General features: G+C 45.5%; 1 protein-coding gene across 6 annotated transcripts in view; it reads left to right on the forward strand.

Annotated features, from left to right (window-relative positions):
- LOC139009144 (serine/threonine-protein phosphatase 2A 56 kDa regulatory subunit gamma isoform) overlaps positions 1 to 25,689 on the forward strand; it is a 137,744-nt gene that overhangs the window by 106,405 nt on the left and 5,650 nt on the right. For 4 of the 6 annotated variants that reach the window (XM_070413197.1, XM_070413205.1, XM_070413211.1 and 1 more), the window contains 8 exons: positions 3,868 to 3,927; positions 6,172 to 6,280; positions 7,915 to 7,968; positions 13,188 to 13,358; positions 15,600 to 15,727; positions 18,144 to 18,245; positions 19,491 to 19,563; positions 24,246 to 24,362. In XM_070413197.1, the coding sequence (XP_070269298.1) occupies positions 3,868 to 3,927; positions 6,172 to 6,280; positions 7,915 to 7,968; positions 13,188 to 13,358; positions 15,600 to 15,727; positions 18,144 to 18,245; positions 19,491 to 19,563; positions 24,246 to 24,362 (814 nt within the window). The remainder of the gene's footprint in view (positions 1 to 3,867; positions 3,928 to 6,171; positions 6,281 to 7,914; positions 7,969 to 13,187; positions 13,359 to 15,599; positions 15,728 to 18,143; positions 18,246 to 19,490; positions 19,564 to 24,245; positions 24,363 to 25,689) is intronic. The other 2 variants (XM_070413219.1, XM_070413235.1) reach the window with 1 other exon arrangement.

Below are 25,689 nucleotides of genomic sequence, written 5' to 3' on the forward strand. Positions count from 1 at the left end.
GCCTTGTTTGATCCTCCACGATGATCTTTTCCACCAGCCCTTCTCCTCAACCTGCCAGGCTTCTGGAAACATCTGCTTGCCAGGAAAGCCTCCCTGGCCTGGCGGATGGGTGCGGTCTCCCTGTGAGGGTAGGCTTTGTGTCAGCTGCTCTGTCACACACCCAGTGCCAGCTCGTGCCCAGCCATGGTGGCACCAAATAAATGTTGATGGATGAAATACTTAATGCAGTTTCTTATCTGGCCCTGGGAGGCTCACTAAATTAGTAGTTTATTCTGTGAATTGTGGCTTCTAAGGAAGACTTACCCTAAGGCCCCCCAACTCCAGGATGGCTCAGTGACAGGTCCTAGTGGGGACAGGCACAGTGTGCATATCCCTCAGGGAGACAGTCAGCAGCAGTGCCAGAGTGAGAATGCCGACCCGGCCGGAGCACTGCCCAGGCCAGGCAGGTCCCTTAGACACCATGACCGAGCATTGGGGGAGAAAAGGGCCAAGGGGGATTGGACAGATGGAAACCAACAGCCTCTCTGGTGTTTCTGTCACCGGTTCCTCGCGTTCCGTCACCAGCCTGGCCCTAGTGTACCACCCAGTCCTTGAAGTCTCCGTGGCCTACACTTCTGCGGTCATCGGGGTATAATCCTCTCCCTTATCTTCACACTCAGTACGGCACTCCGAGGTCAGAGCTTCCAGTGTGGGTGGGGCTGCCCTCTGAACTCCTTCCAGGTGCCCTGCGTCCATTTCTGTAGCAGCCCCGGGAACGGTGACGCACCCAGATGGTGGTGTGCTCCTGTGCATGTTCCTGGTTTATGTTCTTGGTGTCACACCTCCTAGTTAACAAGATCGTTACTTGGCTAGTGTGCTCATCTATCAACATAATAGCCATTATTTAAACGAGAGGTGCAATTTATAGTCCAGTCTTTTAGGTCTAAAAGTAAGCTTCACTGAAGTGGGTTTTTTGTCCTTAAATGTAGGTTTTGTTTGAATAACAGAGTCACAAATAACACCCACATTAAAGAAGTGAAAAATGTCTCATATCTTAAAGAGCTCTAATTTAGAACTGAAATACTTAAATAGGTTATTGAAAAGTTACTACACAGTTTAGTTCAGCTCTCACTAAATGCTCAGTGTGAGAGTGTGGTATTTTCAGTTATCTTTTCTATAATTATAATTATTAATACATGCAATCAAAAATAAGCATATCATGTAGATTCCATAATTGTTTGAGTCTCCACCCTCAATCCCACTTCCTCATCATTTCATGTGAGAAAACAATTAGAAAGGACCACCTTGGGAGACAGATTCAGCTCAGCGAAGTTCTTCCTAGTATCTGATAAGAAAAAGAATATGTCAAACATATTTGCTTCAACTTACTCAAATGTGAAGTTCCTGTTTCTATGGTTTCTCATTCTCATCAGCATTTCGGAGATGTGGTTTAGAGAGAGCTCTAGATAGCGGTAACACCTGTTTGGGCAGACAGTGGACCCGGAAGGTTAGGTGTCTGTGGTGGGGCCAGGCTTCAGTCCCCTACTGCTAGCAAACCACCCCACATCTGAGTGGCCAAAAACCACAATGTATTCTTTCTCACAATTCTTACACTGGGGCACATGGTGTCCACGAGGGCTGGGATGGCCGCAGTGGCTCAGGGCAGTGCAACCTCAAGGCCCCAGCAGCTCCCAGGAGAGGGAGGGGGGCTGCCAGGGTTTGAGGGTGTGGCCGGAAGTGGTTCAGACTTCCACCCTGTGTTTTGGTCCCAGCCACTCGTGCCGGGACTGGACAGCACAGACTCAGGGGCAAGAAGTGGTTCCACCTCTTCACAAGAGGGCAGGACTTATCCTGCAGGGAGGAGAGGAACCCATGGGTTTAGAGAGTCCTAATTCCGTTGTTGCTGAAAGAGTGGACAACCCTCTTGCCCCCTCTTCATGGATCTCCCTGGCTTCCCTCTTGTTTTACACCCTGTTTTTTGTCTCCCACTGGAAAAGTAAGAAGGAAAACTACTTTTCTATTTTGTATACCAATTTCAAATCAGGTTAAAGTAATGAGAAATTAAGAACTTACCAATAAGAAAATATTGTTGACTTAGCAGGGGCGAGGGGCTGGGCAGGCTCCTCTGTGTCTCGGGCGGGCTGGGACTCCTCCCAGGTCTGAGTGAGAGTAGTTGTATCAGAAGTTGCTAGGTGGTACTATATGCAAAGCTGTAGCTTTGTGCATTTAAACTGTTTTGAATATTTCAAACCAGTGACGCAGAGGGAGCCTTCAGGTTGAGCTTCATGAGGCAGTGGCAGTGAAGAGATATATCTGCTGGTGGCTCAGCCGCTTCCTTCCCGCCCTCATTCCCACCCAGGCTGCCACGTTCCATTCGTCACTTCCCTGCCCATCTTTATGCTGCCACTAGATCCACTTCCATCTATGTCACTGTTCTGCTGACCCTGCCACTGTGGCCTCAGATCCGAGTGGGTCTGAGCTGGCCTCCAGTCTCCATGGACGCTGCCCACCTTCCTGCCAGTTGCCCGCTACCCGGTCCAAGTCACAAACCTTTGTTCCAGCCAAATGAGTTCTCTCCCCACTCCACACCCCTGTCTTTAAAAATCTGTGGGAAGCCTACCTCGGGGCTCAGTTCAAGAACTGACCCCTCAGTGGACTGGCCATCCAGTAGTATATGGGGTGGGCAAAAGTAGGTTTACAGTTGGTCAGGTGGAAAATAATACAATAATTAATACATAATACAAGTATAAATTGTTTTGCATACTCACAACTATAAACCTACTTCTGAACACCCTGTGGATGTTTTAGGCCCATCCTGCAGGATTATTTTACATCCTGTGGGTGTTCGGCCAAGTTTCCAAACAAGGACAATAAAATTGGAGTCACATTCTTTATAAATCACAAACTTATTTTTGGCTTAGAGCATATCTAAACTAAGTTTCCATCTGGGAGGCAGGAACCGTTTCTTACACCCCTCACTTCAGCCGAATCAGCCCGAATGTTGGTGGCGAACTTTTTTTCTGCCAGGGGCCATTTGGATATTTATAACATCATTTTGATCATACAAAAATATCAACTTAAGTGTTAGACTGTTTTTTTGGTCGAACATTTAATTCACCCCTAATGCCCTGGCAGGGCCAGACCAAATGATTTCTCAGGGCCAGCCGTTCCCCACTCCTGCTTTTGACTGACTAACCCCAGGTGAGCAGGTGTGAGGCAGGGGCCGGTGGTTCCTGAGCAGATCCTGTGGGGAAGAGACGTCTTCCTGTTTTGTGTCCCTGTTCCCGCTCATTGCCCCAGTTTATTCAGTGACCTGTTTGAAGTATCTGATGGATGGATGGCAGGCTGGGTCCCAGCAAGGGGATCGAGGTCTTCAGGTTGCCCTGTGTACAGGGGAGGGGCGGGGCAGTGTCAGAGGAAGCAGCAAGGCGGCCCAAGTGGTCAGGAAAGAGCTTCTACCTTTGCAGAGACTAAATATTGGAGGCATCGAGATTAAGATGTCCACTTAAGTTGAAATGCAGCAAAAAAAAAAAAAAAAAAGGTGAATTAATAGAGGGGTGAGTGGATGGATCTGATAAGGCAAACATCAAAATGTTCATTGTAAAGTCTGGGTGGTTGAAACACGGATGCTCACTGTAAAATTCCTCCAACTTTTTGTTTGAAAATTTTCAGAATAAAATGTTGGGGGAATTTTTGAGCGGCAGGCTACGAGGAGTTTATTGATGACAAGAAACAGTGCCCCTGGGATGGTTTTACAAAATTGATGTGCTTATTGTTGCCTGACTGCGTGATTTTCCCCCTAAAAGCACTGTTTCTTATTCAAAGGATTTTAGTCTTCCCAGCTGTTATTTCACTGTCTAATTCTACATGACAAATTGCCTTTTCCAGGTTTATTTATGAAACAGAGCATCACAATGGCATAGCAGAATTACTGGAAATACTGGGAAGGTAAGTCATCTTTGTGTTATTGGTAGTGATTGGCTTTAGATGGAATTTATAGCAGAATGATCCAGTTGATTAAATTCAACCACCCCCTCCCCAAAGCAAGAAAACTTAAACCATTCTCTTTTTTAAAAAATATATATTTTATTGATTTTTTTTACAGAGAGAAAGGGAGATGGAGAGGGATAGAGTTAGAAACATCGATGAGAGAGAAACATGGATTCAGCTGCCTCCTGCACACTCTCCACTGGGGATGTGCCCGCAACCAAGGTACATGCCCTTGACCGGAATCGAACCTGGGACCTTTCAGTCCGCAGGCCGATGCTCTATCCACTGAGCCAAACCGGTCAGGGTTTAAAACATTCTCTAGATTCTAGAACTTAAACAAGATCTCACTTATGGCCCTAACTGGTTTGGCTCAGTGGATGCAGCGTCAGCCTGTGGACTAAAGGGTCCCAGGTTCGATTCCGATCAAGGGCATGTACCTTGGTTGCGGGCGCAGCCCCAGTGGGGAGTGTGCAGGAGGCAGCTGATGGATGTTGCTCTCTCATCGATGTTTCTAACTCTCTATCCCTCTCCCTTCCTCTCTGTAAAAAATCAATAAAATATATATATATTTTTTAAAAAAGATCTCACTTATGGAAGAGTTCAGGAGCTCTTGGTTGAGAACATGCTAGATGACAAGTGTCTTCCATTTGTGTGGTTCAGTATGTAGACTCCACCTCCTACGCCTCAGGAGCATTCTGTGGAAACACAAGTTCAATTGTTTCCTCAAAGGCAATGCTAAAAATAGTCACATTAAGGTTTATATTTGACACTTAGAAGAATAGATCATTTATTATACATTTGAGGAACTGAATAAATACTAATATTTCAGAATGCTTTGATTTTATAAATTTTTCATATATACTTACAAAATAATTAACATTTCGAAAACTTTTATCTTAATGCAAGTAAAGTTCTTGCTTGCTGTCATTTTTTAAATTGTTGACTATATATTGTGTGGCAGGCCTCCTACCCACCACTTCCCAGAGTCCTCAGGGTTCAGTGGCTCCTCTCCTGGGGATTCCATGCACATTGACAGCTAGAGGTTCTGAGGAGTCCTGCAGTGAAAAGGGCCTGTAGGTTTTTGTTTAATGGTTTCCAAAACTACTGAGAAGCTTTTCTCAAAGAATGCTGGTCATCCTGTGGCTCTGTAGTCCTGCCCTATTGTTCCGAGAAAAAATTATACTTGCTGTTATAGATATAATTTGAAAAAAAAATGTTAGTCCTCATGGAGATTTCTTCTTCAGCTAGTGTCAACACACTCGGTGGGTCTCTCTCCCTCGGTAGAGCATAGTGAGCGGTTAGGTGGGTGTCCCTTACAGGTTGTATGACCTTGGGCAAGTTACTTACCACTCTGCATCTGTTTCCTTATCTGTGAAATGGGAAGATAAATTTTATTCACTTGCTGGGTCGAGAGGCAAGGTGAGCTGTCTGCGGTGTCCGGCACAGCGCACACAGGCCTCCATGCCCTCCCACGGCTAGGCTTGACTACTCTATCCTTCCAGAGGAGGCATCTGATCTGAGGGTCCCCCCAGGTGAATGAGCATATTGTCCTTGACGGCCACTTAAGCCTAACCCTGCCTGCAGGGCCCCTGTCCCTGAGGTTCATGAATGATGGGGGAACAATTTAGAAAATGCTTTAACTGCTTTCATAGCTCTTGGTAACATTTACCTGCAGCTGCGTAATTATAAAAACAAGTGGATAAACTACTTGATATTAGAAACAGAAACTTTGGTTTGCAGGTTAAGAGTAAGACCCTCCTTTCTTTGCAAAGCCGTTCTGTGCACTCAGCGTTAGAATAATGAGCCAGACTTTCTCCTGGAAAGTGAATTCCTAAGGATGGGTGAAGGCCAAGGGAAAGTGCTGGGTGGGGGCACCCTGGAGCTGGGGGTGCCAACTGAGCTGCCTGGTCTTCGTGGCCTAAGGAAGGAGGTTTTTTTACCCCCAGAGACTCCCACTGTTCTGGGTAACACCCTGTAAATCCAGAAATTTAAAATTGCCCTGTAGTTACAGAGACAAAATTAACCTTGAAGGCATTTAATTTTCTTTTAAATTTCTGCTGATACTCTCCTTTTTTCTGAAACGCATCTTTTTGCTTGCTGGTTTTCATGATAAAAACTAAAACGGGGAAAAAACAGCAAGATACTTTTTTTAAATCTGGAATTTGTAAATATTCAAACTGTACATGAATTCTGTTTTCACAGTATAATTAATGGATTTGCCTTACCACTAAAAGAAGAGCACAAGATTTTCTTATTGAAGGTGTTACTACCTTTGCACAAAGTGAAATCTCTGAGTGTCTACCACCCCCAGGTAAGGGCCTCAGTCGTGCCAGGGGCTCGGTAGCAGGCGGTCTTCCCGGAACATTACTGAGCCCCGAGACTGAGTCCATCCTGTTCATTGGGAGTGCTCCTTTCTTATATCACATTACTGACTCAGGTACCAAGGCTCTGGTGGTAAATGAAAGAACAAGGGGGTAAAGAGATTCCTTTTAAGAAAATCAGAAAAATCTCAGGAGTAGAGAATTTCACAATGAGTTTTAAGCATAGGAAAGGGAGTAACAGGCTTGAAAAGAGTCGAGGAAGACTTCTCAAAGGAAATTTGTCTGTAGTATCATTTATAAACTAGCACCTTAAAGGAAAAGGTACCTGTACATAGTACCTGTACACCCATAGCCACAACTTTGTAAAAATCTAATTACAGTCATACTGAAAAGTAGGTCCATATGTGGTTACTAACCACTGCAGGTACCCAGGAGATCTGGTTTTTCCTTCACTCTTATTCTTCTAAGGTCCATGTAGACAGACCTCAGTGAGGCTGATGGCAGGGTGCTGGATTTGGGCACTCCCACCTTCAGTAGCCAGTGTGTTCCAGAAGCTCTGCTCTGCAGGGCTCCACTTAGGGAGTTTGCAGTGAAGGATAAATTGCAGAAAGAACTGTTGACCCTTGAACAACTCAGGCTTGAACTGTGGGGGTCCCCTCGGCTTAGATTTTTTTTCAATTGACTCACATAGTTCAGACCCATGTTTAAACTGCCATACGTCCAAAACAGAAACCATCCCCACACGCCACGATATTTTGAATTTAATTTTTAAAAAGTCAATTTGCAATGAATATTACAAAAATAAATATATATGACAATTCGGGTGTTCTTGAATATTTTCAGCTGAAAATTCTCATGAAAAATGATTTTAAACTTGGTCAGGGCTGCCACTTAGGGAAAACATTTTTTTTTATAGATGCACAGGCCCGTGAGGAAGGTCCGCCTCTTGCATCTACAGATGCTTATGGCGTACAATAGGTAAGGGTCAACTGGCAGTAGGGAGCCCGCGTGTGCAGAGAATCCACGTGTGCGGAGCACTGGCTTGAGTTACACGTGGATTTTTGTGTGCAGGCATTGGCCCCAGCCTCTGCGTTGTTCAGGGTCAACTGTATATTCTTCAGATGATTCTAATGACATTGGCCTCCTGGGAAATATTTTGCTTCGAGTTTTGTTTGTTACTAACTGGTAAGATCTTTACATTCAGCCCCGTTGATGTCATATTAATTGTCCTGTATTAGAAATCAATACTTCAGAGATTGAAGGTGGAACCAAATTTTAATTCAGTTTTTCCCATTTGTCATATTACTTGTTCGTTAGTCTCCAAAAAACCACAGGAAAAATCCCCATCAGACCTGGGCTGACATATTGGTGTTAGCCCAAAAGACAGTTTCCTGATTTCCTCAGCTTTCCGTTGTACCCTCTGCAGTTGATGAGGGGGAAGAACCTGTGCTGGCCTGCAGTGGGGCCCATCCCACCTGGCTGGGGACACCCCCGGGCAGCACCTGAGCGTGTCAGACCCTTGTCTCAGCAAAGGAAATGTTAACAGTGATGCTAGGATCCTAGAAACCTAGCGGCATTTCCATGTTAAAATGAAACGTTAATTCTTTTCTCCTTTACTTGTCAGCTGGCGTACTGTGTCGTGCAGTTTCTGGAGAAGGACAGCACCCTCACAGAACCAGTAAGTGGTCCTGCACTGCCCTGTCACCAAGCGCCCCCCCACACACAGCGTACTCAGTGTCGACACCCCACTGTCTGCTCAGCACACAGCTGTTCAGCTCTTTCCTCTTCAGCTATAGGCCTAATGACACTGAGTTCACTCGGTGTTATGGGTTTTCCAGGTGTAGTCCTTTTAGTGACAGGTCCCTGGATTGTAGGGGATTTATGCCACAATGTCACCTTGTCCCTCACTGTACTTGGAACTCAGAGTGCTGGGCAGTTGTCACCAGTAAGTTGTATGCAGCTTAACACTCCCCTCTTGGTTTAGCAGCACATGTAACTGACGTCAGTCAGAGGGACTATAGTGAGGGTTCTAGTGCTGTTGTGCCGAAGAGGCTTTGCTGTCAGTAACAGTCTTTCCACATAAGAGGGTAACTGTTTCCTGATCATTGCTTCATAAGTGAATGCACATTGCTGCCATTCAGTGCTTAGATTTCTCAATTTCTTGGCATTTAATCTCTATTAAAAATACAAAAGCTATTGTAGCCTAGATTAACATAGTCGGGCATGTCAGATGTCAGGGGAAGTGTTTGAAGAAATTTTAACAGCTTTGTTAAGATATAATTCACATACCACAAAATTCACCCATTTAATATGTACAGTTCAGTGGGTTTTAGTACATTATGTTATTAATTTTTTTCATTATATATATATTCTAGAAGCCCGTTGCACGAAGATTCGCGCAATAGGCCTTCCTTCTCCTTGCCGCCGGCACCGGTTTTCCTCCGGCACCCGGGACCCAGGCCTTTGGTCCGGCCACAGCGGAGAAGCCAAGCCTCGAGGCTAGGCTTTTCCCCTCCGGCCGCAGCAAGGCTTGGCTTCTCCCCTCCGGCTGCAGCGGAGAAGCCAAGCCTCTTCAGTCTTCAATCTTCACTCCGGCCAGAGCCTTCGGTCTTTGCTCTGCGTCTGTGTATGCAAATTAACCGCCATCTTTGTTGGGTTAATTTGCATAGTCACTCTGTTTGGCTGGTGGGCGTAGCGGAGTGACACCAATTTGCATGTTTCTCTTTTATTAGTGTAGATGTTCACAGTAGGGGCCTGGTGCACATAATTCATGCACTGGGGAAGAGGGCGTCCCTCAGCCTGCCCTCTCGCAGTCCAGGATCCCTGTCACAGTCTGGGGATCTCTCAGTCCAGGACCCCTCACTCCTTACTGCCCGCCTGCAGCGGAGGCAGGGAGGGTCCCGCCACCGCCGCTGAGCTCGCCAACCATGAGCCCAGCTTCTAACTGATCAGTGCTCCCCCTGTGGGAGCGCACTGACCACCGGGGGGCAGCTCCTGTTTTGAACGTCTGCCCCCTGGTGATCAGTGCATGTCATAGAGACCAGTTGTTCCACCGTTTGGTCGATTTGTATATTAGGGTTTTATTATGTAGGATTTTGTTTTTTCAGAAAAGAAAAGAGAGAGGAAGAGAGAGAGAAACATCAGTGATGAGAGAGAATCATTGATCAGCTGCATTCTATATGCCCCCTCCTGGGGATTGAGCCTGGCATGTACCCTGAGCAGGAATTGAACCATGACCTCCTGGTTCATAGGTTGATGCTCAACCACTGAGCCACACCGGCTGGGCTGTTACTAAGTTTTTATAAATTGTGGTAAAATACACATAACATAAACTTTGCTGTTTTAGGTGTATAATTCATTGGCATTAATGACATTCACAAAGTTGTGCAATTTTCACCATTGTTTCCAAAACTTTGTCATTACCCCAAACAGAAACTCTGCACACGCTCAATACTAACTCCCTATTCCCCTCCCCAAGCCTCTGGTGACCTCCGTCCTCCTTTTGTCTCTAATGAATTCCCCACTACAGGATTTGTCCTTCTGTGCGGCGGTTTCTCTCAGCATAATGTCATCAGGGTCCATCCGTATTGTAGCAGGTGTCAGAATTCCATTTCTTATTATGGCTGAATAATATTCCATTGAGTGGATGGACCAGTTTTTGTCTATCATTCACCTTTCAGTGGCTACTGTGAATGATGCTGCTATGAGCATGGGGCATACAAATAACTCTTTAAGTGCCTGCTTACAGTGCCTTTGGGTATACACCCAGAAATGGAATTGCTGGATCTTATGGTAATTCTAGGGTTAGGTTTTTGAGGAACCACCAAACTGTGTTCTCCACAGCAGTACACCATGTTACATTCCCATCAGCAGTTTCTCCATTGCCCATTCTTTTTTCTTTTTTTTTTTTTTTTTTAATAAGACAGACCCTACTTTTTGTTGGGGTGGGGGGTGGTTTCTGTGTTTTTTTGTTGTTATTAATCCTCACCTGAGGATACATTTTCCATTGCTTTTCAAAGAGAGTGGAAGGGTGGGGGGGAAGAGAGAGAGAAACATCTATGTGAGATAGACACATTGACTGGTTGCCTCCCCAATTCATCCCTATCAGGGGCAGGGAGCAAACCCAAAACCCAGGTACGTGCCCTTGATCGGGAATTGAACCCTCGACTCTTTGGTGCATGGGCCGATGCTCTAACCACTGAGTACACCAGCCAGGGCCATTGCCCATTCTTTATTTGGGTTGTTTTTACTAGTGAGTAACAAAGTAAAAAGTATTAGGTGCAGTCTTTTAGTTTTCTTGTGAAAAGACATGAAGAAATCCTAATACTGTGTTCCTGTGTGAAACTGACTTCTGATCTCTGCTTTCTTTTAAGCTTCTAAATGCTGTGTGTAGACTCCCCTACCTCACCCACGAATTCAGGGCCAGCTCTGATCACGTCCCTCAGATGCTGCCTGTAGAGGTGACAGGCAGCCCCTTTCAGAGTGACTCGTCCCTGCAGTGTCCTCCCTGGAGTCTTCTCACACCTCTGCCTCAGCTCTGAGATTCTGGAAGCTCCCAAGGAAATGTTCAGATTCCAGAATTTTTCTTTTCTTTTATTTGTTTGGGGGCTCCAGAATTCATAAAGTACAACCCATTTAAAAGACATTTTTTGCTCCCATTTGTAATCTGTAATAAATATTTTTTATTTGCAACCTATATACAGTGCTCTAAAGTGTTCTGGGCACATCGAGCACATACAGTATTGTAAGAAGAACAGAAACTCATCAGGAAGTAAAATCGTGTTCTTGTTGCCCACCTGTCTTTATAGGCCTCTACAGCCTGGTGAGAGCTCTTTCTCTTTCCCTAATGTGCCAGGTCAGGAAGGGGACTCCCCAGGAAGCCAGGCAGGGGCTGCCAGTCCTCTCCAGAGAGCCAGCAGCCCATTGAGTTTGCCAAGGAAAGCCCCGTTCTTGAAGTGTTCCCATCAGCGAGCGGCCATTGTCGCCTGGTATTAGCATTCCCAGAGCAGACATACTCTTCTGCAAAAGGCTGTCACACTCTGAAACAGTTGGTTATTGATCTGCTCATAGGTGGATGCAAATAGTGTGAAAAGTCAGGGTGTGACTCTGATTCCAGAAATAATACCTTTCCAGCGACATGAGTAGCTACATCAGTTGTCCTGCAGCTCGAATATTAATGTGTTTCTCCCATAAAATTCCATTTGTCAAATGACTAGGAGCCGTGGGCTGTGCAGTGATGTGCATCTGCTGTACTCTTAACAGTGGTTCCCATACATCCAGGCTGTAGTAGGTGCTTGATAAATGTCTATTAAGTTATTTTGAGCAAAAAGTAGGAGGAAATCCATTAAGTGATGCATTTTTAAAAATAATTCCTTTTTAAGATAATTGTGTTGTAAATTATGTCAGACAGACCTCCAAACTAGGAGTGCTTTCTTTTTTATAAATTTTGGAGTTTTATAAAGTTTAACATCAAAGATTATCCAGAAACCTAAATGCCACAAGCATCAAAACAGAATTGTTCTATATAGATGCTGCTCAGAGGCCACCATGACTCTAACCACGGTGGTGAGTACGGGGCTGGCCTGCTAAGCCGTGACTAGTGTGGTCTTCAGGCTGGAAATGACGAGGTGGGACCACCAGCCAGTACGCACGAGCCGTGATGACTTAGCAGCAGTCCTAATGCTAGCGGCTGGCTGGTGGTTCAGAGGCTAAACAGAGCTTTCAGGTAGTAGGTTACAGTCATTCAAGGACGTGTGCTTACATGTAAATGCTGGCTCTGGGTTGTGCTGTTTTAGACTTAAAGTGGCTAACCTCTAGAAGCATTATTAATGCTTACTGGTGTGATTGTGGTAGGAAATTTGGAAACTATAGCAATATGATAAAAAAAAGATTGCCCAGCAGAAACTACCTGTCTGACTTGGGCAAGGAATGGGACATCTAACATCCACAAATCAGGAAGCCACTGCCATGGGACTGAATGTGCCTTCAAGGGCGCTGTCTAGGTGGGGTTCTCGCTACGGCCACACCAACGCACGCCTTCTAAGGGCCAGCAATCCCCAGGCAGCTGTGTGGATTTCATAGTCTGCTCCCCACAGCGGCCCCAGGGCAGAGGTTGTTGTATCCCTCGTCTTTGATGAAGGCTCTGAGGCACCAAAGGATTGGTGACCAGTCCAAGGTCATGCACACAGAAGGCAGTGTGGGCCCAAGCTCAGATCCCTCTGCAGCCTCATGAAGCAGGAGCTAATAATACCAGCTCATTTTTGTCTCTTTGATATGTTTTAGCACCATTGAAAACACCATACATAACCACACACATGTTTGTGTATAAATGTATATGAGTAATCAATTAACTTGAGAAAGAAATGGATTCTGTACATGTGTATGTGTCACCAACAATTTTAGAACTGGCCACTTGGACACTGAGACATGTAGAATTCATGTGCTCTGTGTTTGTCCATTGGTCTTTTCTCTCTAAGCTCTCCTAACTGCCTCTTTGTTTGTTTTCGCTTTTTTAAAGAAACTAACACTGAAACGTGTCAGTAAGAGTGAGTGGGTCCCATACATTAAAATTGTGGTTCTAAAGTGTATAAAATTCAATAGAATGGCAAAGGTCTGGGGCGGGGTGGGAACCGCGTGGAGGGGGGCAGTGGAGGAAAAAAGAGGGACATCTGTAATACGCTCAACTTTAAAGATTAAAAAAAATAATAAAGTGTATAAAATTTTACCTGTTTCTCTAATTATAAAAAACTCAGCTAGTAATCGACTGAATCACTGTTTCTCCTATAAGGAAAAAAGCACCACCTTATTTTGTTGCTGTGCAATGGGGACTGAAAACCGACTTAATTAACGGATGTTGGGGCACCATGGACATCACACTGTGTGCTCTTTCTTCCATAGGTGGTCATGGCACTGCTCAAATACTGGCCAAAGACTCACAGTCCAAAAGAAGTAATGTTCTTGAATGAGTTAGAAGAAATTTTAGATGTGATTGAACCGTCGGAATTTGTCAAGGTCATGGAGCCGCTCTTCCGGCAGTTGGCCAAGTGCGTCTCCAGCCCACACTTCCAGGTATGGACTTGGGGGAGGGTGCAGAGAGTGGTGAGCAGCTGCTGGGTGGGCTCCTGTTGGGGTGACAGGTTACTGGGTGTGGCTTCTCATGTTGTGCTTCTCATGTGATTTGAAAGTAAACTTCAAGTTTGCACTTTAATCGCACCTCAAAATAAGATGCTAAGACGTTAGTTCTGTAAAATATACTTTAGTATCTTGTTCCCATAACTGACAACATTTCTCAATAAGAACAGTTTTTTTTAAAAGAGCAATTAAAAATGGCTTCTCTGCCCTAACTGGTTTGGCTCAGTGGATAGAGCGTCGGCCTGCAGACTGAAGGGTCCCAGGTTCGATTCCGGTCAAGGGCATGTACCTTGGTTGCGGGCACATACCCAGTAGGGAGTGTGCTGGAGGCAGCTGATCGATGTTTCTCTCTCATCGATGTTTCTGACTCTCTATCCCTCTCCCTTCCTCTCTGTAAAAAAATCAATAAAATATATTTTTTTAAAAAAGGCTTTTCGCCCTGGCTGGGTGGCTCAGTTGATTGGAGCATCGTACCAGTGTGCCAAGATTGCAGGTTCAATCCCCGGTCAGGCACATACAGGAGTCAGCCAGTGAACCCATAAACGGGTGGAACAGCAGGTTAATCTCAATCCATCTCTCTCTCTCTCTCTCTCTCTCTCTCTCTCTCTCTCTCTCTGTCTCCCCCCCCTTCCCTCTTGTGCCTCCCCCTCTCTTTCTAAAATCAATAAAAGTTTTTAAATGGCTTCTCTGTAAAACTATCTTTGTGTTCAGCATGTTCCAAAATGCATAAAACCCTATTTTCCATAATTGAGTAATCGATATCTATTGGTAATATGATAAAACCTTCAGCTCTGGATTCTCTCCATAAAGCTCTTTGTTTCTGACATCATATAAATTCATCTCCCTTCACCCTTTAGAAAAACTTAATTAATAGTCTTGATTTTTGTCACTAGGGAATTCTCAATCAAGTCACTTTCCGCTTTCTTTTCCTGATTTCCTTCTTAAACCCTTCAAGGCTCTCAAAGGTTTTCCCCAGTGGCTTTATTTGGCTACTCTGCCACCCCATCCTTTTGTGTCGCTGAACAGACATTTATTGTAAATTCATCATGAACAGGGTGAAAATCTAGCCACAAAATGAGCAAAACCTCATGGTCTTCAGGGAGTTGGTGACCCAGCAGAGGAGGGAAAATGTGCCAGCACAGCTCCACGTGACCTGTGTACATGTTGCCCCAGCCCCTCCCATCCCTCCATCTAATGACTCCCGATGCCCTCGGCCAGTGCCCTCACCTCCCTCGGGGACCTGCTCCATGACCACGTTTTCCCACGCGCACACAGCACTCCATGTCCCCTGCCCCACCGCTGTTCACCACATGATGTATCACTTCTAATGGATTAAATAATTCACCCACCAAATGCCTCGTCCCTGCTGAGCTGTGTGTGCATGGGCGGCAGGTAGCAGAAGGATTCATTTGACTTGTGTCCCTCAGCATATAGCCCAGTGTCTGGCATGAATGTTGAGTAAGCTGTGCCAGTGTTCTTGGTGCCCAAGAAACCATCTGCCTCTTTGTTGAAGGCTCTTTAGGGTTACAGTCTAGGGCAGCAGTTTTCAACCTTTCTCATCTTGTGGCACATAAACTAATTGCCAGAATCCTGCAGCACACCAAAAATACGGAGTTTGCTGATCTGACAAAAATTAGATATAATTTTGATTGATTTACAAAAATGATAGTAATAATAATAGTAATTGCCTACCCTTTTTGCTCCAAAGTGACGTTTTTAAACAATCTGGTGCCTCTACTTGTATATAAGTATTTTTGGTACCAAGAATTAACCAATCAGATGTAACTTTTTTTATATTTTACAAATTGATGAGACCAATAAGAAGCAACCCTATAATATGACCTATATACCAGTATTTATGATTCAAGACAGGGCATTCACACTGGTGGCCACTGTGTGCTGGATGTTGTCTTTTTTTTTCTTTTTTTCTTTTTTTTTACAATCTAAGGGAAAAGAGGTCAATGTCCCTGACTAAATAGTCAGGTATTATATGTTTTAAAAATTCTGGAGGCACACTGGTTTACAATCGCTGTCTAGGGCTTTGTGAATTTGTAAAAATAATCATAATTTTCTAAGGCAGTATACTTCATTATCCTACTCACAGGTGTAGTAGAGGGGATATTTGCTGAATGATTTCAGTCATGACCCGGAACAGAGCATGCACCTCCTGTCTTCCAGGTGGCAGAGCGAGCGCTGTATTACTGGAACAATGAGTACATTATGAGCCTCATCAGTGACAACGCAGCCAAGATCCTGCCCATCATGTTCCCGTCCTTGTACCGCAATTCAAAGACCCACTGGAATAAGTAAGCAGGCTGCCATCCTCACATCTACGTGTTTTTATTTATTTGTTTTTATTTTATTTCTCAATTATAGTTTGCACTGAACATTATTTATATGAGTTTCAGGTATAGTATCTATATATTTTTACATTTGCATATTCTGCTTATACTTCAAACCAGTTAGAATTGAAATCCAAGTCTGAAGTATCAGTTAAGGAACGAGCTATTGATGTCTTATTGGACTAGTAGTTAAGTGGAAGTATGTCTTTCATTTGCCTCCTTACCCCCAGTCCAAGCCCACATGTTCACAGCTGCCATATCTGGCCGTGTGAGTAGCAGCATCTTGTTAAGTTCCCTCCAGAGGAGTCAAAGGTCCCGTCAGAGCTCCCGGGGCACAGCCCCAGCAGGATGGCCACTCCATCCTTGGGACCCTCAAGTTCTGCTGTCACACACCCTGGGAGTATTCCTCTGTGACCTAGAACCACCCACTGTGCTCCCTGCCTCTAGAGCAGGTGATCTCAACCCGCCTGAGGAACCTCACATTTGCTCTGCTTCTCCTGTCCTTTCACAGAAGAGCAGGAATGGACTGATGGACTGATTTTCTCCAAAAAATAGAGAATATTATCACCCAGCTGAGTGTTTTGTGATGACCAGTCAAGACAATGTTAGTAAACAGGCACACCTTGCTTTATTGCACTTCACAATGTGTTTTTTACACATTGAAGGCAGGCCCTGGCCAGTGTTGCTCAGTTGTTGGATCATCAGCCCAAGCACTGAAGGGTGGCAGGTTTGATTCCCGCCCAGGGCACACATACTGGGTTGAGGATTCATCCCCGGCCCTGTTGGGGCACATGCAGGAAGCAACCAATCATCGATGTTTTTCTGTCTCCCTCTCGCCCTCCTTCCCTTCCACTTTTTCTAAAAATCAATGGAAAAAATATCCTCAGTGAGGACTAACAACAACAAAAATGAAGGCAGGACCCTCCTCCAGCAAAAGGATGACTACTTGCGCTATGGTTGTGGTCTGGAACCAAACCCACCATATCATCTAGGTGTGCCCATACACAAAACACCCTGCTTTGCAGGTGACCTTCACCTTGATGTGATGGTTAATTAAGGTGAAGTTAACAAGTCGTAGTGCCTGACCACACCTGTGACCGCTCACTGCAGTCTTGGGGCTGGAATCGTCCTTGAGTTGTCTAGTCATTGTTAAAATGTTGACTTTTAACAACCTCTTTGTAGCATCTGTTTTTTTCTTTTTTTACTTTTTTTATATGTTTTTATTGATTTCAGAGAGATGGAGAGAGAGGTAGAAACATAGATGATGAGAGTTATTGATCAGCCACCACCTGCATGTCCACTACTGGGGATCGAGCCGCAACCTGGTCATGTGCCCTGACCAGAAAGTAAACCATGACCTCCTAGTTCATATGTCAACACTAAACCATCAAGTTTAGCGGGTGATAACAAAGTTCCTGTACTTGATTGAGCATGATTCCTGCCCAGGGCCAAGGAAGAAAGGTTCTTCTAAGTGTTGTCTAATTATGATTTGGGTTTATTATAAAGTGAATTAAAAAGTAGTTGTGATTTGAAAGTTTAGTTTTTGGCTTGGGTTTTGGTTTAACTCCTATTTTATTGTTGCTCACAATTCCTTGGTTTGCAAGGCTCTGCTGCGCAGTTTCTCTGCCATTACTGGAGGGTCGCTTATGTGGCTCCACAGATGGCAGCTGGGACTTGAGTCACGGGGCTCCGCTGGGACGCAGAGCAGCTGGGCTCCCCTTCTGTGTGTCAGATCCTGCAGCTAAGTTTGACTAAGCAGCTCTGTGGCAGTTTTATGTTCTACCTACCAAAGCTCTACAGGCATTATTAAAATTAATTTTTCTGTCCTCAGTGAATAAGATAGAAAGGAAACTAACATTTATAGGAAATAAAATGTTCACATTATTGTCTCCTATATAATTAAGCTTGTCTTAGTTACACTTGTTCAAGTTCCAACATTTTTATTCAGCTTGTAAGGTGGCTTTTGGTTCCCGAAGGATGTTACAGGCTGCATGGTGGACTGTAAGAAAAGGAACAAATGGTCTGGCTAGTGTGGCTCAGTGGTTGAGGGTCAACCCATGAACCAGGAGGTCACAGTTCAGGGCACATGTCCGGTTGTGGGCTCAATCCCTAGTAGAGCGCATGCATGAGGCAACTGATGTTTCTATCCCACTCTTTCTCTCCCTTCCTCTCTCTGAAATCAATTAAAAAAATTTTTTTTTAAAGAAAAGGAACAAATGAATCAAAAGCAGCAACTTCTTTACTTTAAAGTGCAGGAAACTTGTGAAATGAATATTGAAATAGTCTGATAAGTTTGGATGAAAATAGATTGTATCCCAGGCAGAGGGAGAGGGTAAAAAAGATCATGTATTCTGAGTTTCAACATGAGTTTTACATATAGGACAATACATGGCTTGATATACAACGCACTGAAACTCTTCATGGAAATGAACCAAAAACTATTCGATGACTGCACCCAACAGTTTAAAGCAGAGAAGCTGAAGTAAGTGGCTCTTTTCAAAAGTTACTCTTTCAAGGATTTTTCTCCTTAACCCTCAATAAACCTCTCCCATTAGTTTGTCCTAGCATGTTATCTTTCACTTTAAAGCAAAATCAATCCTTTCATACTTGGAAAGCAAATAAAAACTTTGTTATGATAACTTATTTTCAGAGAACACATTTAAAGTTAGCTATTTCCTCCATTCTACTAGTTTAATCATTTAACTTTCAGAATTTTTGCTTTTCTCAGGGACCCTTACCGGCTGTAATGTGTAGTTATTTTTCATGTTTATAAGGCAGGCATTTGAATTACGTTTTGTAAGGTTTGTATGAGAGAGCAAGAATCTTCATCTCCACAGGACTTTGTTCTAATGTGGTAACATCCGTGCTGTAAGCATTCTCTGGAGTCTCACCTGTGCCCGCAGAACCAGGGCCCTGCGCTCACTGCCCAGGGACAGTCTAGTGACAAAGACTGTCTCAGTGGTTAACTAGTTATACCCCCACTTCAGAGTCCAGTATGAACTGTTAGCAGAGTTTATTCTTGGCTTGTCACTTAAAACTGGCTCAGGCAGATAAACTTGACTGAATGTAATTCACATGCAGTCTATATAGCCAGTGGTCACGTTTGTTCTATATACAGCATGGAAGTGTTTACCTGTATGCCAGGCCCTGTCTTAGGTTCTGGCAACACAGCAGTGAGTAAAGCAAACAAGACCCTTGTCTTTGTGGGATTTACGTTCGGGGCAGTGTGGAAAGAGAAAGACAGCCAAGTGTAAACACGTGAGACGTGGAGTGTGAGACGATAGTAAACAGCAGGGCAGGGCACAGGGGGCTTTCTTTACCCTTCAGGCTGCCTGGTCCCTTCTTAGCTCAGCTGAACGCAGTGTTCAGATGTGAAATATATAAACATCGGGCTTTTCCGATGGCACACCTTCTCCCATAGACTATCACAGTTTCTAAAAGGGAACCTCAAGGTCTTGTTGCACATCTTGTGGATTTTCAGAAAAGTCGAGTTCAGTGATTGACTGAAGGTCATGCTGACTCATTGTCAGTGGACATGTTGAAGTTTTAGCATTTACTTTTATCTTTTTCCTCTAAGTCTTGTTGTTTTTGCATTTTTTCATGTCCCATGTATTGTAATCCCCACTGTGAATGAGATAGGACTATGTCACTGCCCATTCAGTGTTTTCCCCTTTAACTGTTTCTTGAATGTAATTCATTTCTCTAATTACATTTTACTGTTTTTCAGAGAGAAGCTAAAAATGAAAGAACGAGAAGAAGCATGGGTTAAAATAGAAAATCTAGCCAAAGCAAACCCCCAGGTACTACAAACGAGAGTAACGTTTCTTGAAACCGTCTAGGGTGTGACTGCATGTTTTTATAAGTTAGGCCTGTGGCTTCGTCATGGGAAGGAGGGGAATCGCATTCACTAACATTGTTTATGAAAATATCCATAAAGGAAAAATACTTTCCAACTTTTGTATAAGTACTTCATTTGCCCCAAAAAGTTTTTACCACAGGATTGACACGTTTTCTTCTGCTTTTAAAATAAGATATGAAATTGATGAATATACTGTGGTAAAAAGAAAACCAGGATACAGCCTTTATTTTGGACCAAGATTATAATTTGCTTTCTCTTGCAAATATCATAGATGCTGTAACTCAAACTATATTTCCTTCTCTTTAATATCAAATTCTAAAAGAAATTAGATTTGGAATAGATCAAGTATAAAGTTTATGTCCTCTTTCCTAAAATTAAGCCTTTTGTCCTTAAAAAATTGCCTGACTTCTACCACGTGAGTACCTGCTCTGAGCCAGGAGGGCCCTTGCGCTCTGTTGGTGGGCACAGGTGCCCTGCCTTCCAGAGTGGCCAGCCGTATCCTACATAGCACTGACTCTTGGGCTGACTCCCAGGGTGCCAGGCTCTGGGGCTGGAGTTGTGGTCTCTGGTTTTCCGTCTGCGGGTCTGGGTGACTGGAGCACTGTCTCTGCAGACTTTCCCCTGTCAGTCAGCACAGGGCTTGGCGGTCTTCACGGGGCCTGCGCTTCCTGAAAAGCGTTTGTGTGGGTCTTTGCCACGTTGAGAATTCTCAGGCTTTTTCCAACTGCCCAGAAAATAAAATAAAAGGTTTTCCTTTATGAGGAGAGCTGCTCAGCTTATCCCCAAAATCCTAGTAGGTTCAGGAAGGTGAACTAAATGATAAGTCATCTATTCCCTCCGATGAGAGGGGCACATAAGTAATTATTATCCAAGTTGGTGTGTAGTTTTTAAATCTCTCACATTTAATAAAAAGCAATACATGAATACAAAGTTACATTCTATTTACCTATAGAATCACATATTGATTTGTATTCCCTTTGCTAAAACTACAGTCAAGAAACTTGAGCCATAGGAAAACTAAGTGACATTCTTAAGTGAATCCTGATTCTGTCTAACACCAGTAGCCAGCCTTGTGCTGCCAGTACATACCCCATGCTTCTGCATCGAGTGCTATTTTAAGATCACTGTGGAACTGTGTAGCACTTAACGTAGGTAGATAGCTATGGGTATCGACTTTAAAGAATGGAATTTATGCCCTAGCCAGTTTGGCTCTGGATAGAGCTTCGGCCTGCAGACTCAAGGGTCTCAGGTTCAATTCTGGCCAAGGGCACATGTCCTGGTTGCAGACTTGGTCCCCAGTAGGGGGCATGCAAGAAGCAGCCAATCAATGATTCTTCTCACTGATGTTTCTTTCTCTCACTCCCTCTCCCTTCCTCTCTGAAATCAATAAAAATACATTTTAAAAAAAAGAATGGAATTTATGTTGAAAGTAAGGTTAAAATACTGACATTCCTTTTAAAGCACAGGAAAACCGTAAATCTGGGCAGGTGTAAGTGCAAAGGGCAGTCAGTCCCGGCTGGACTGTCAGAACCTAACCCTGACCCTAACCTAACTGTCACATATTGGAAACCAGCACCCTGGAAACATATAACATATGTACAGATCGGAGTGTCTGATCTAATTGGTTTTAGCTGGGATATAGAAATAACCTCATGGGAAGTTGCATAAACTTGAGCATTACGAAGGGGGAGTGCAGGTGATTGTGTTACCAGGCTGTTTCACCTTGGAGCTGTAACAGGTTTTCCTTCTGAAATATGGATTGTTCCGAACTCTCTGGGCTTTTTGACATCACATTTCTGTTCCCTGCTCTCTTTACAAATGTCTTGGTGATCAGGGCCGTGCACTCACTGGGGACCTGCACTCTGGTCCGAGCACTGTCCTGACTCCTCATCTCTGTGTCCACCCATCTGTGACTCGACCCCAACAGACCTGTCTGTGTGCAAAGGGAAAATACTTCATGACCAATCTCAGGGCTAGAAATCAGGCCTTCGAACTTGTTTTAATTCTAGAGAGAATATTTTTCTGAATTCTAATCACTGCTTGCCATTCACAGCAAAGAGTAAATAATTTATTTCTTATCTCTGTAACAAAAATAGTTGGGGTTTTGAAGCTTGGTTCTATATCTCAAATCTGCCTTTTTGAGAATTGATTTAATAGCTTCCTTTTTTAAAGTGGATTCCCAGTAATTCACTGTCTGTTTACTGACATGTATCAAGAAGTCTTCCGGACGGTCCCTGTTTTTTACAAACCATGTATTGGGAGTTCTCACCAGTGTGTGCGCCGTGGAACCTGGGAAAGGGTCCTCAGTCTGTCGCTCTAGCTGTGGTGGCAGCTTCGTGGGGGTTTATTGTCATACATGATTCAGCTTTTTAAATCATGAGATGGTGAAGATCTCTAACATAAATGTGTCTTTCCTCATTTGACTACTTATTTCTCCCTGACTTTCATGGGCCTCATGGGAAGTGACGACAACATCTGAATTCTTTGTGTAGCTCTGGTGTGCCACCCTTCACCCTTTGTGCCTTGATGGGGGTGTCTGTCCCTAGTAAGGACCCTGTCCTGCCACGGGACATTGGTTTTGCTGTGAACGTTTGATAGCACCTGGTTGACACTTTTCTCTGCCTTGGGCCCAGCGAGGACCTTGCCGGGTTCTGTGGAGCACACTCCGTTTTCGCTCAGAGAAGCCAAAGCTGGTGCTGGCTCAGTGCAGGCCCTGCGCCGCCCGGGTGTTGCAGTTACTGTTACTTCTGTCTGGCCCAGCGGCTGCGAGCCCCGAGAGGACGAGGCACTGTGCTGTGTCCCTAATCATGGAATTTCCCCAGTACAAAGATGAGAACAGGGCACAGCCCCCGGCTTCAAGGAGCTAAAGGCCATGAGGGGGCCAGGCAGGGCCAGAGTTCAGTTCAGGCGGTCAGATGGTAGCATGCCAAGTGATGATGGCGGGGGGCACATGAAGAAAAGATGCAGGTGTGGGAGGCCATAGTCCTGGGCTTACCCATTCTGAATCTGGGGAAAACACTCAAGTCAGAGAGAGGACAGCAGGGAAGCCGATCTGTTCAACACAGGTGGCCTCTGGGCGATGGAGGAGGCGCTGACTGCTTCATTCCAGGGCCAAAGCTGGAGACGGAACAGAAGTGTGGGCTTTGTTCCCAAAAATGTGTGCAGGTGTTAGTGTCACGAAGAGCAAGGTGGCCCAGTCAGACTTGCAGTTCAGAAACTCATCTGGTGGCAGTGGAGGGGCCTGGAGGGTTGGGCACTTAGGAGGGGCTCCGCTGGGCACCGAGGGGACCCGGGAACCCACTGGTGTTGAAGAAACAGTGAGGATGTGGCCCGAGTGAGTGAGTGAGCAGCCATTACAAGGACAGGGTCCAGGGGGACAAGGAAGGCACAGTGAACAAGGTGGGGTCGAGATCCCACAGGACGCGTGAGACAGGCAAGCACTGTCATCCGGAGACAGCAGGAGGGGAAGCCTCAGGGATGGTGGTGGTCAGGTCCAGGAGGATAGAAACAAAAAGTGGCTTAGCAACCAAGAGATGGCACCTCTGACAGCCTGGTGACTAAGGTCCCATCACAGAGCTGAGGGCTCAAAGCAGGCGGTGAACCGGCGGCGGCGCGGGGCGCGCGGGGCGGGGAGGGGAGCGCGCCGAACGTCATTCCTGGAAGTTCACTGAGGTGGGAGGGAGGAGGTTAGAGGCCAGAGGGGCCCCCCCCCCCGGGCAAAGCGTTGGAGGGTCTGTGATGGAAGGGCAACAGCTGCCCCTCACTGCCCACTCAGAGCCTCCGTCCTCGTCAGATGGGCCATGGCACCCACTTTATGGGTCTGTCACAAGGCATGGAAGCCCCTGGAATAGCACCACTCAGCAGACTCCTGGGTTTCTTCCCCTTGTCCTCACCCTCACAGAGAAAGTGGACACTAGATGCTCATGGTAATCTGGCTGTTTCAAGTCTCTTGGCTCAGTAACAACCCTCTGATCTTAGCCCCGTGTTACACTCAGATAAACAGTCTAAAAGACCCGTCTGCAATTCATTCCAAGCTCAGGGCCAGTGGGGAGGTGACAGGGGAGCCACTGGGCCCAGTGGACAGGAGGTCCTGGACTTGGGGGTGCACTGGTGCTTCCCTCCAGTGCTAGCTCGGGGCAGCAGCTGTGCATTCTGGGTGTGGGCAAAGGATGCGGTCCATGTTGGGGCTGAAGCAAGTTAGGAAAATGGAGTAAAAGATCCAGAAAGGAGGATGGGAGAGGAAAGGGTGCACATCACTGATCAGCAGGTGGTGTGCAAAGGTTGGGAGGTTAGAGGTGGCGGTTTCAGTGTGAAACAGGCCCTGGTGACCAATCCAGGTTGTGCCCTCACTGCTTATGTGGGATCAGGACACCAAAGGCTGTGAGGCAGGTGTCACCACCGGCCCCCGGCCCCAGGGGCCGGGATGGTGGAGTGACCACTGACACCAGCTCTGCCCTTCACCTGCGTGTCACCAGAACTGTAGGCACTCCAGGTGGTCAGCGGCAGGTGGAGGCCGCAGAGGGCCCTGGGGAGCGTTGGTGGGAAGTTGTGCCCAGCCAGGAGGAGACCCTGGCGTCAGACCCCAGGCGCTAACAGAGAGTGATTCCACACTTTGCATTGCAGTATACGTTACATAGTCAAGCGAGCACCATGAGCATCCCGGTTGCAATGGAGACAGATGGGCCCTTATTTGAAGATGTGCAGATGCTGAGAAAGACAGTGAACGAAGAGGCTCGCCAGGTAAAAGTGCGCAGAGCTCAGCGGAGAGGCGCTCGCTGTAGATTTGCTTTGAAATGCACATGATTGTGTAGGTGAGGTGCTGTCCAGCAGTCTTTGCGAGCCAGAATTAAAAATTAAACTTTGGTAAACTTACAGGAAACATTTATCTGTACATCTCAGTGATCAGTTTACTAGAAACAGTTTTTAAGAGTGAAGTATGTGCCTGCAATTTGTCTATTCATTTATCTTAACAGTAATCCCCACCCTTAAATGTCTTTCAATGTTAACTTGAGCAAAAAAGTCAAAAGCTTCGCAGTAATGTCTTGCCGCTTTTCCCTCTGCCTCCCTCCAACTTCTCTTGGTCCCCATTAGTCATAGTTACGGCCAAGCTCAGCAGCCCAGACACCAGGGTGGAGCCTTGTCTCCCTCCCCTCGAAGAACCTCAGGGTCTGTGAGGCCTGTGCAGGGCCCGGGCCCTGTTGGGGTTCCCAGGGCTGCGGACTCTGTCAGAACCACCGCACGCACTATCTCGCTCGAGTGGTTTTGTTCCACTGTGGTGGGAATACCTATTTAGACCCCACTGGTCCAAATACACTCTTATTACTGAAGAGGGAATATATACAGCATGGGCCACTGAGGTCACGCACTAGCTCCGCCTGCGTGCGCACAGCCTCGAGGTGCTGTGCTTCTCTGTCCATGGAAGCTGATGTCGTCCTGGCCGGGCTGGGGATCTGGGCTGGCTCTGACTTTGAACTTTAATCCCCTCCGACCAGCAAAAGAGTTTCCAAAGACACCAGCACTGGGATTCTGACAGCGAAAATTGAGTGGCTGGAGTGACACTGTGCACTGTGTGCAAATGGCTCGTAAGTGCTAGTGTCATTCCGAACGCAGTTAAACAGAGAGGGGGGTGTTAGTCTGTTTGATTTTAATTCAAGTAAATTGTATTCCCCACCTGGTCAGATAGGATCAGACTTTTCCCAGAGCATACGGTCCAGACCATCTGACTGTGCTGTCCTACCCCCAGCCACGTGGCTGCACACTGAAATGTGGCCGTCAGCACCGCGTGTGCCGTCACTCAAACTCAGGCATTCCCAGGCTTCCTGTGAGGGAAAGAATGTAAAAACATTCCATTCCTCATTTTTTTATTATTGATTATTTGTTGAAATTATAATATTTTTAATATACTGTGTTAAATAAAACATTAAAATTACTTTCACCTATTACTATTGCTTTTTACTTTTTGATGTGGCTACTAGAAAATTTAGAATTACATACGTAGGTGGCATTACCTTTCCATTGGGCAGCCCTGGTCTGGACTCTTTTTCTTGGTGCTACAGAAGGAGGTGCC

The sequence above is a fragment of the Myotis yumanensis genome, unplaced genomic scaffold, assembly GCF_028538775.1.
Source record: "Myotis yumanensis isolate MYYU_CA2020_CCGP unplaced genomic scaffold, mMyoYum1.0.hap1 SCAF_1, whole genome shotgun sequence".
NCBI classification, from domain to species: domain Eukaryota; kingdom Metazoa; phylum Chordata; class Mammalia; order Chiroptera; family Vespertilionidae; genus Myotis; species Myotis yumanensis.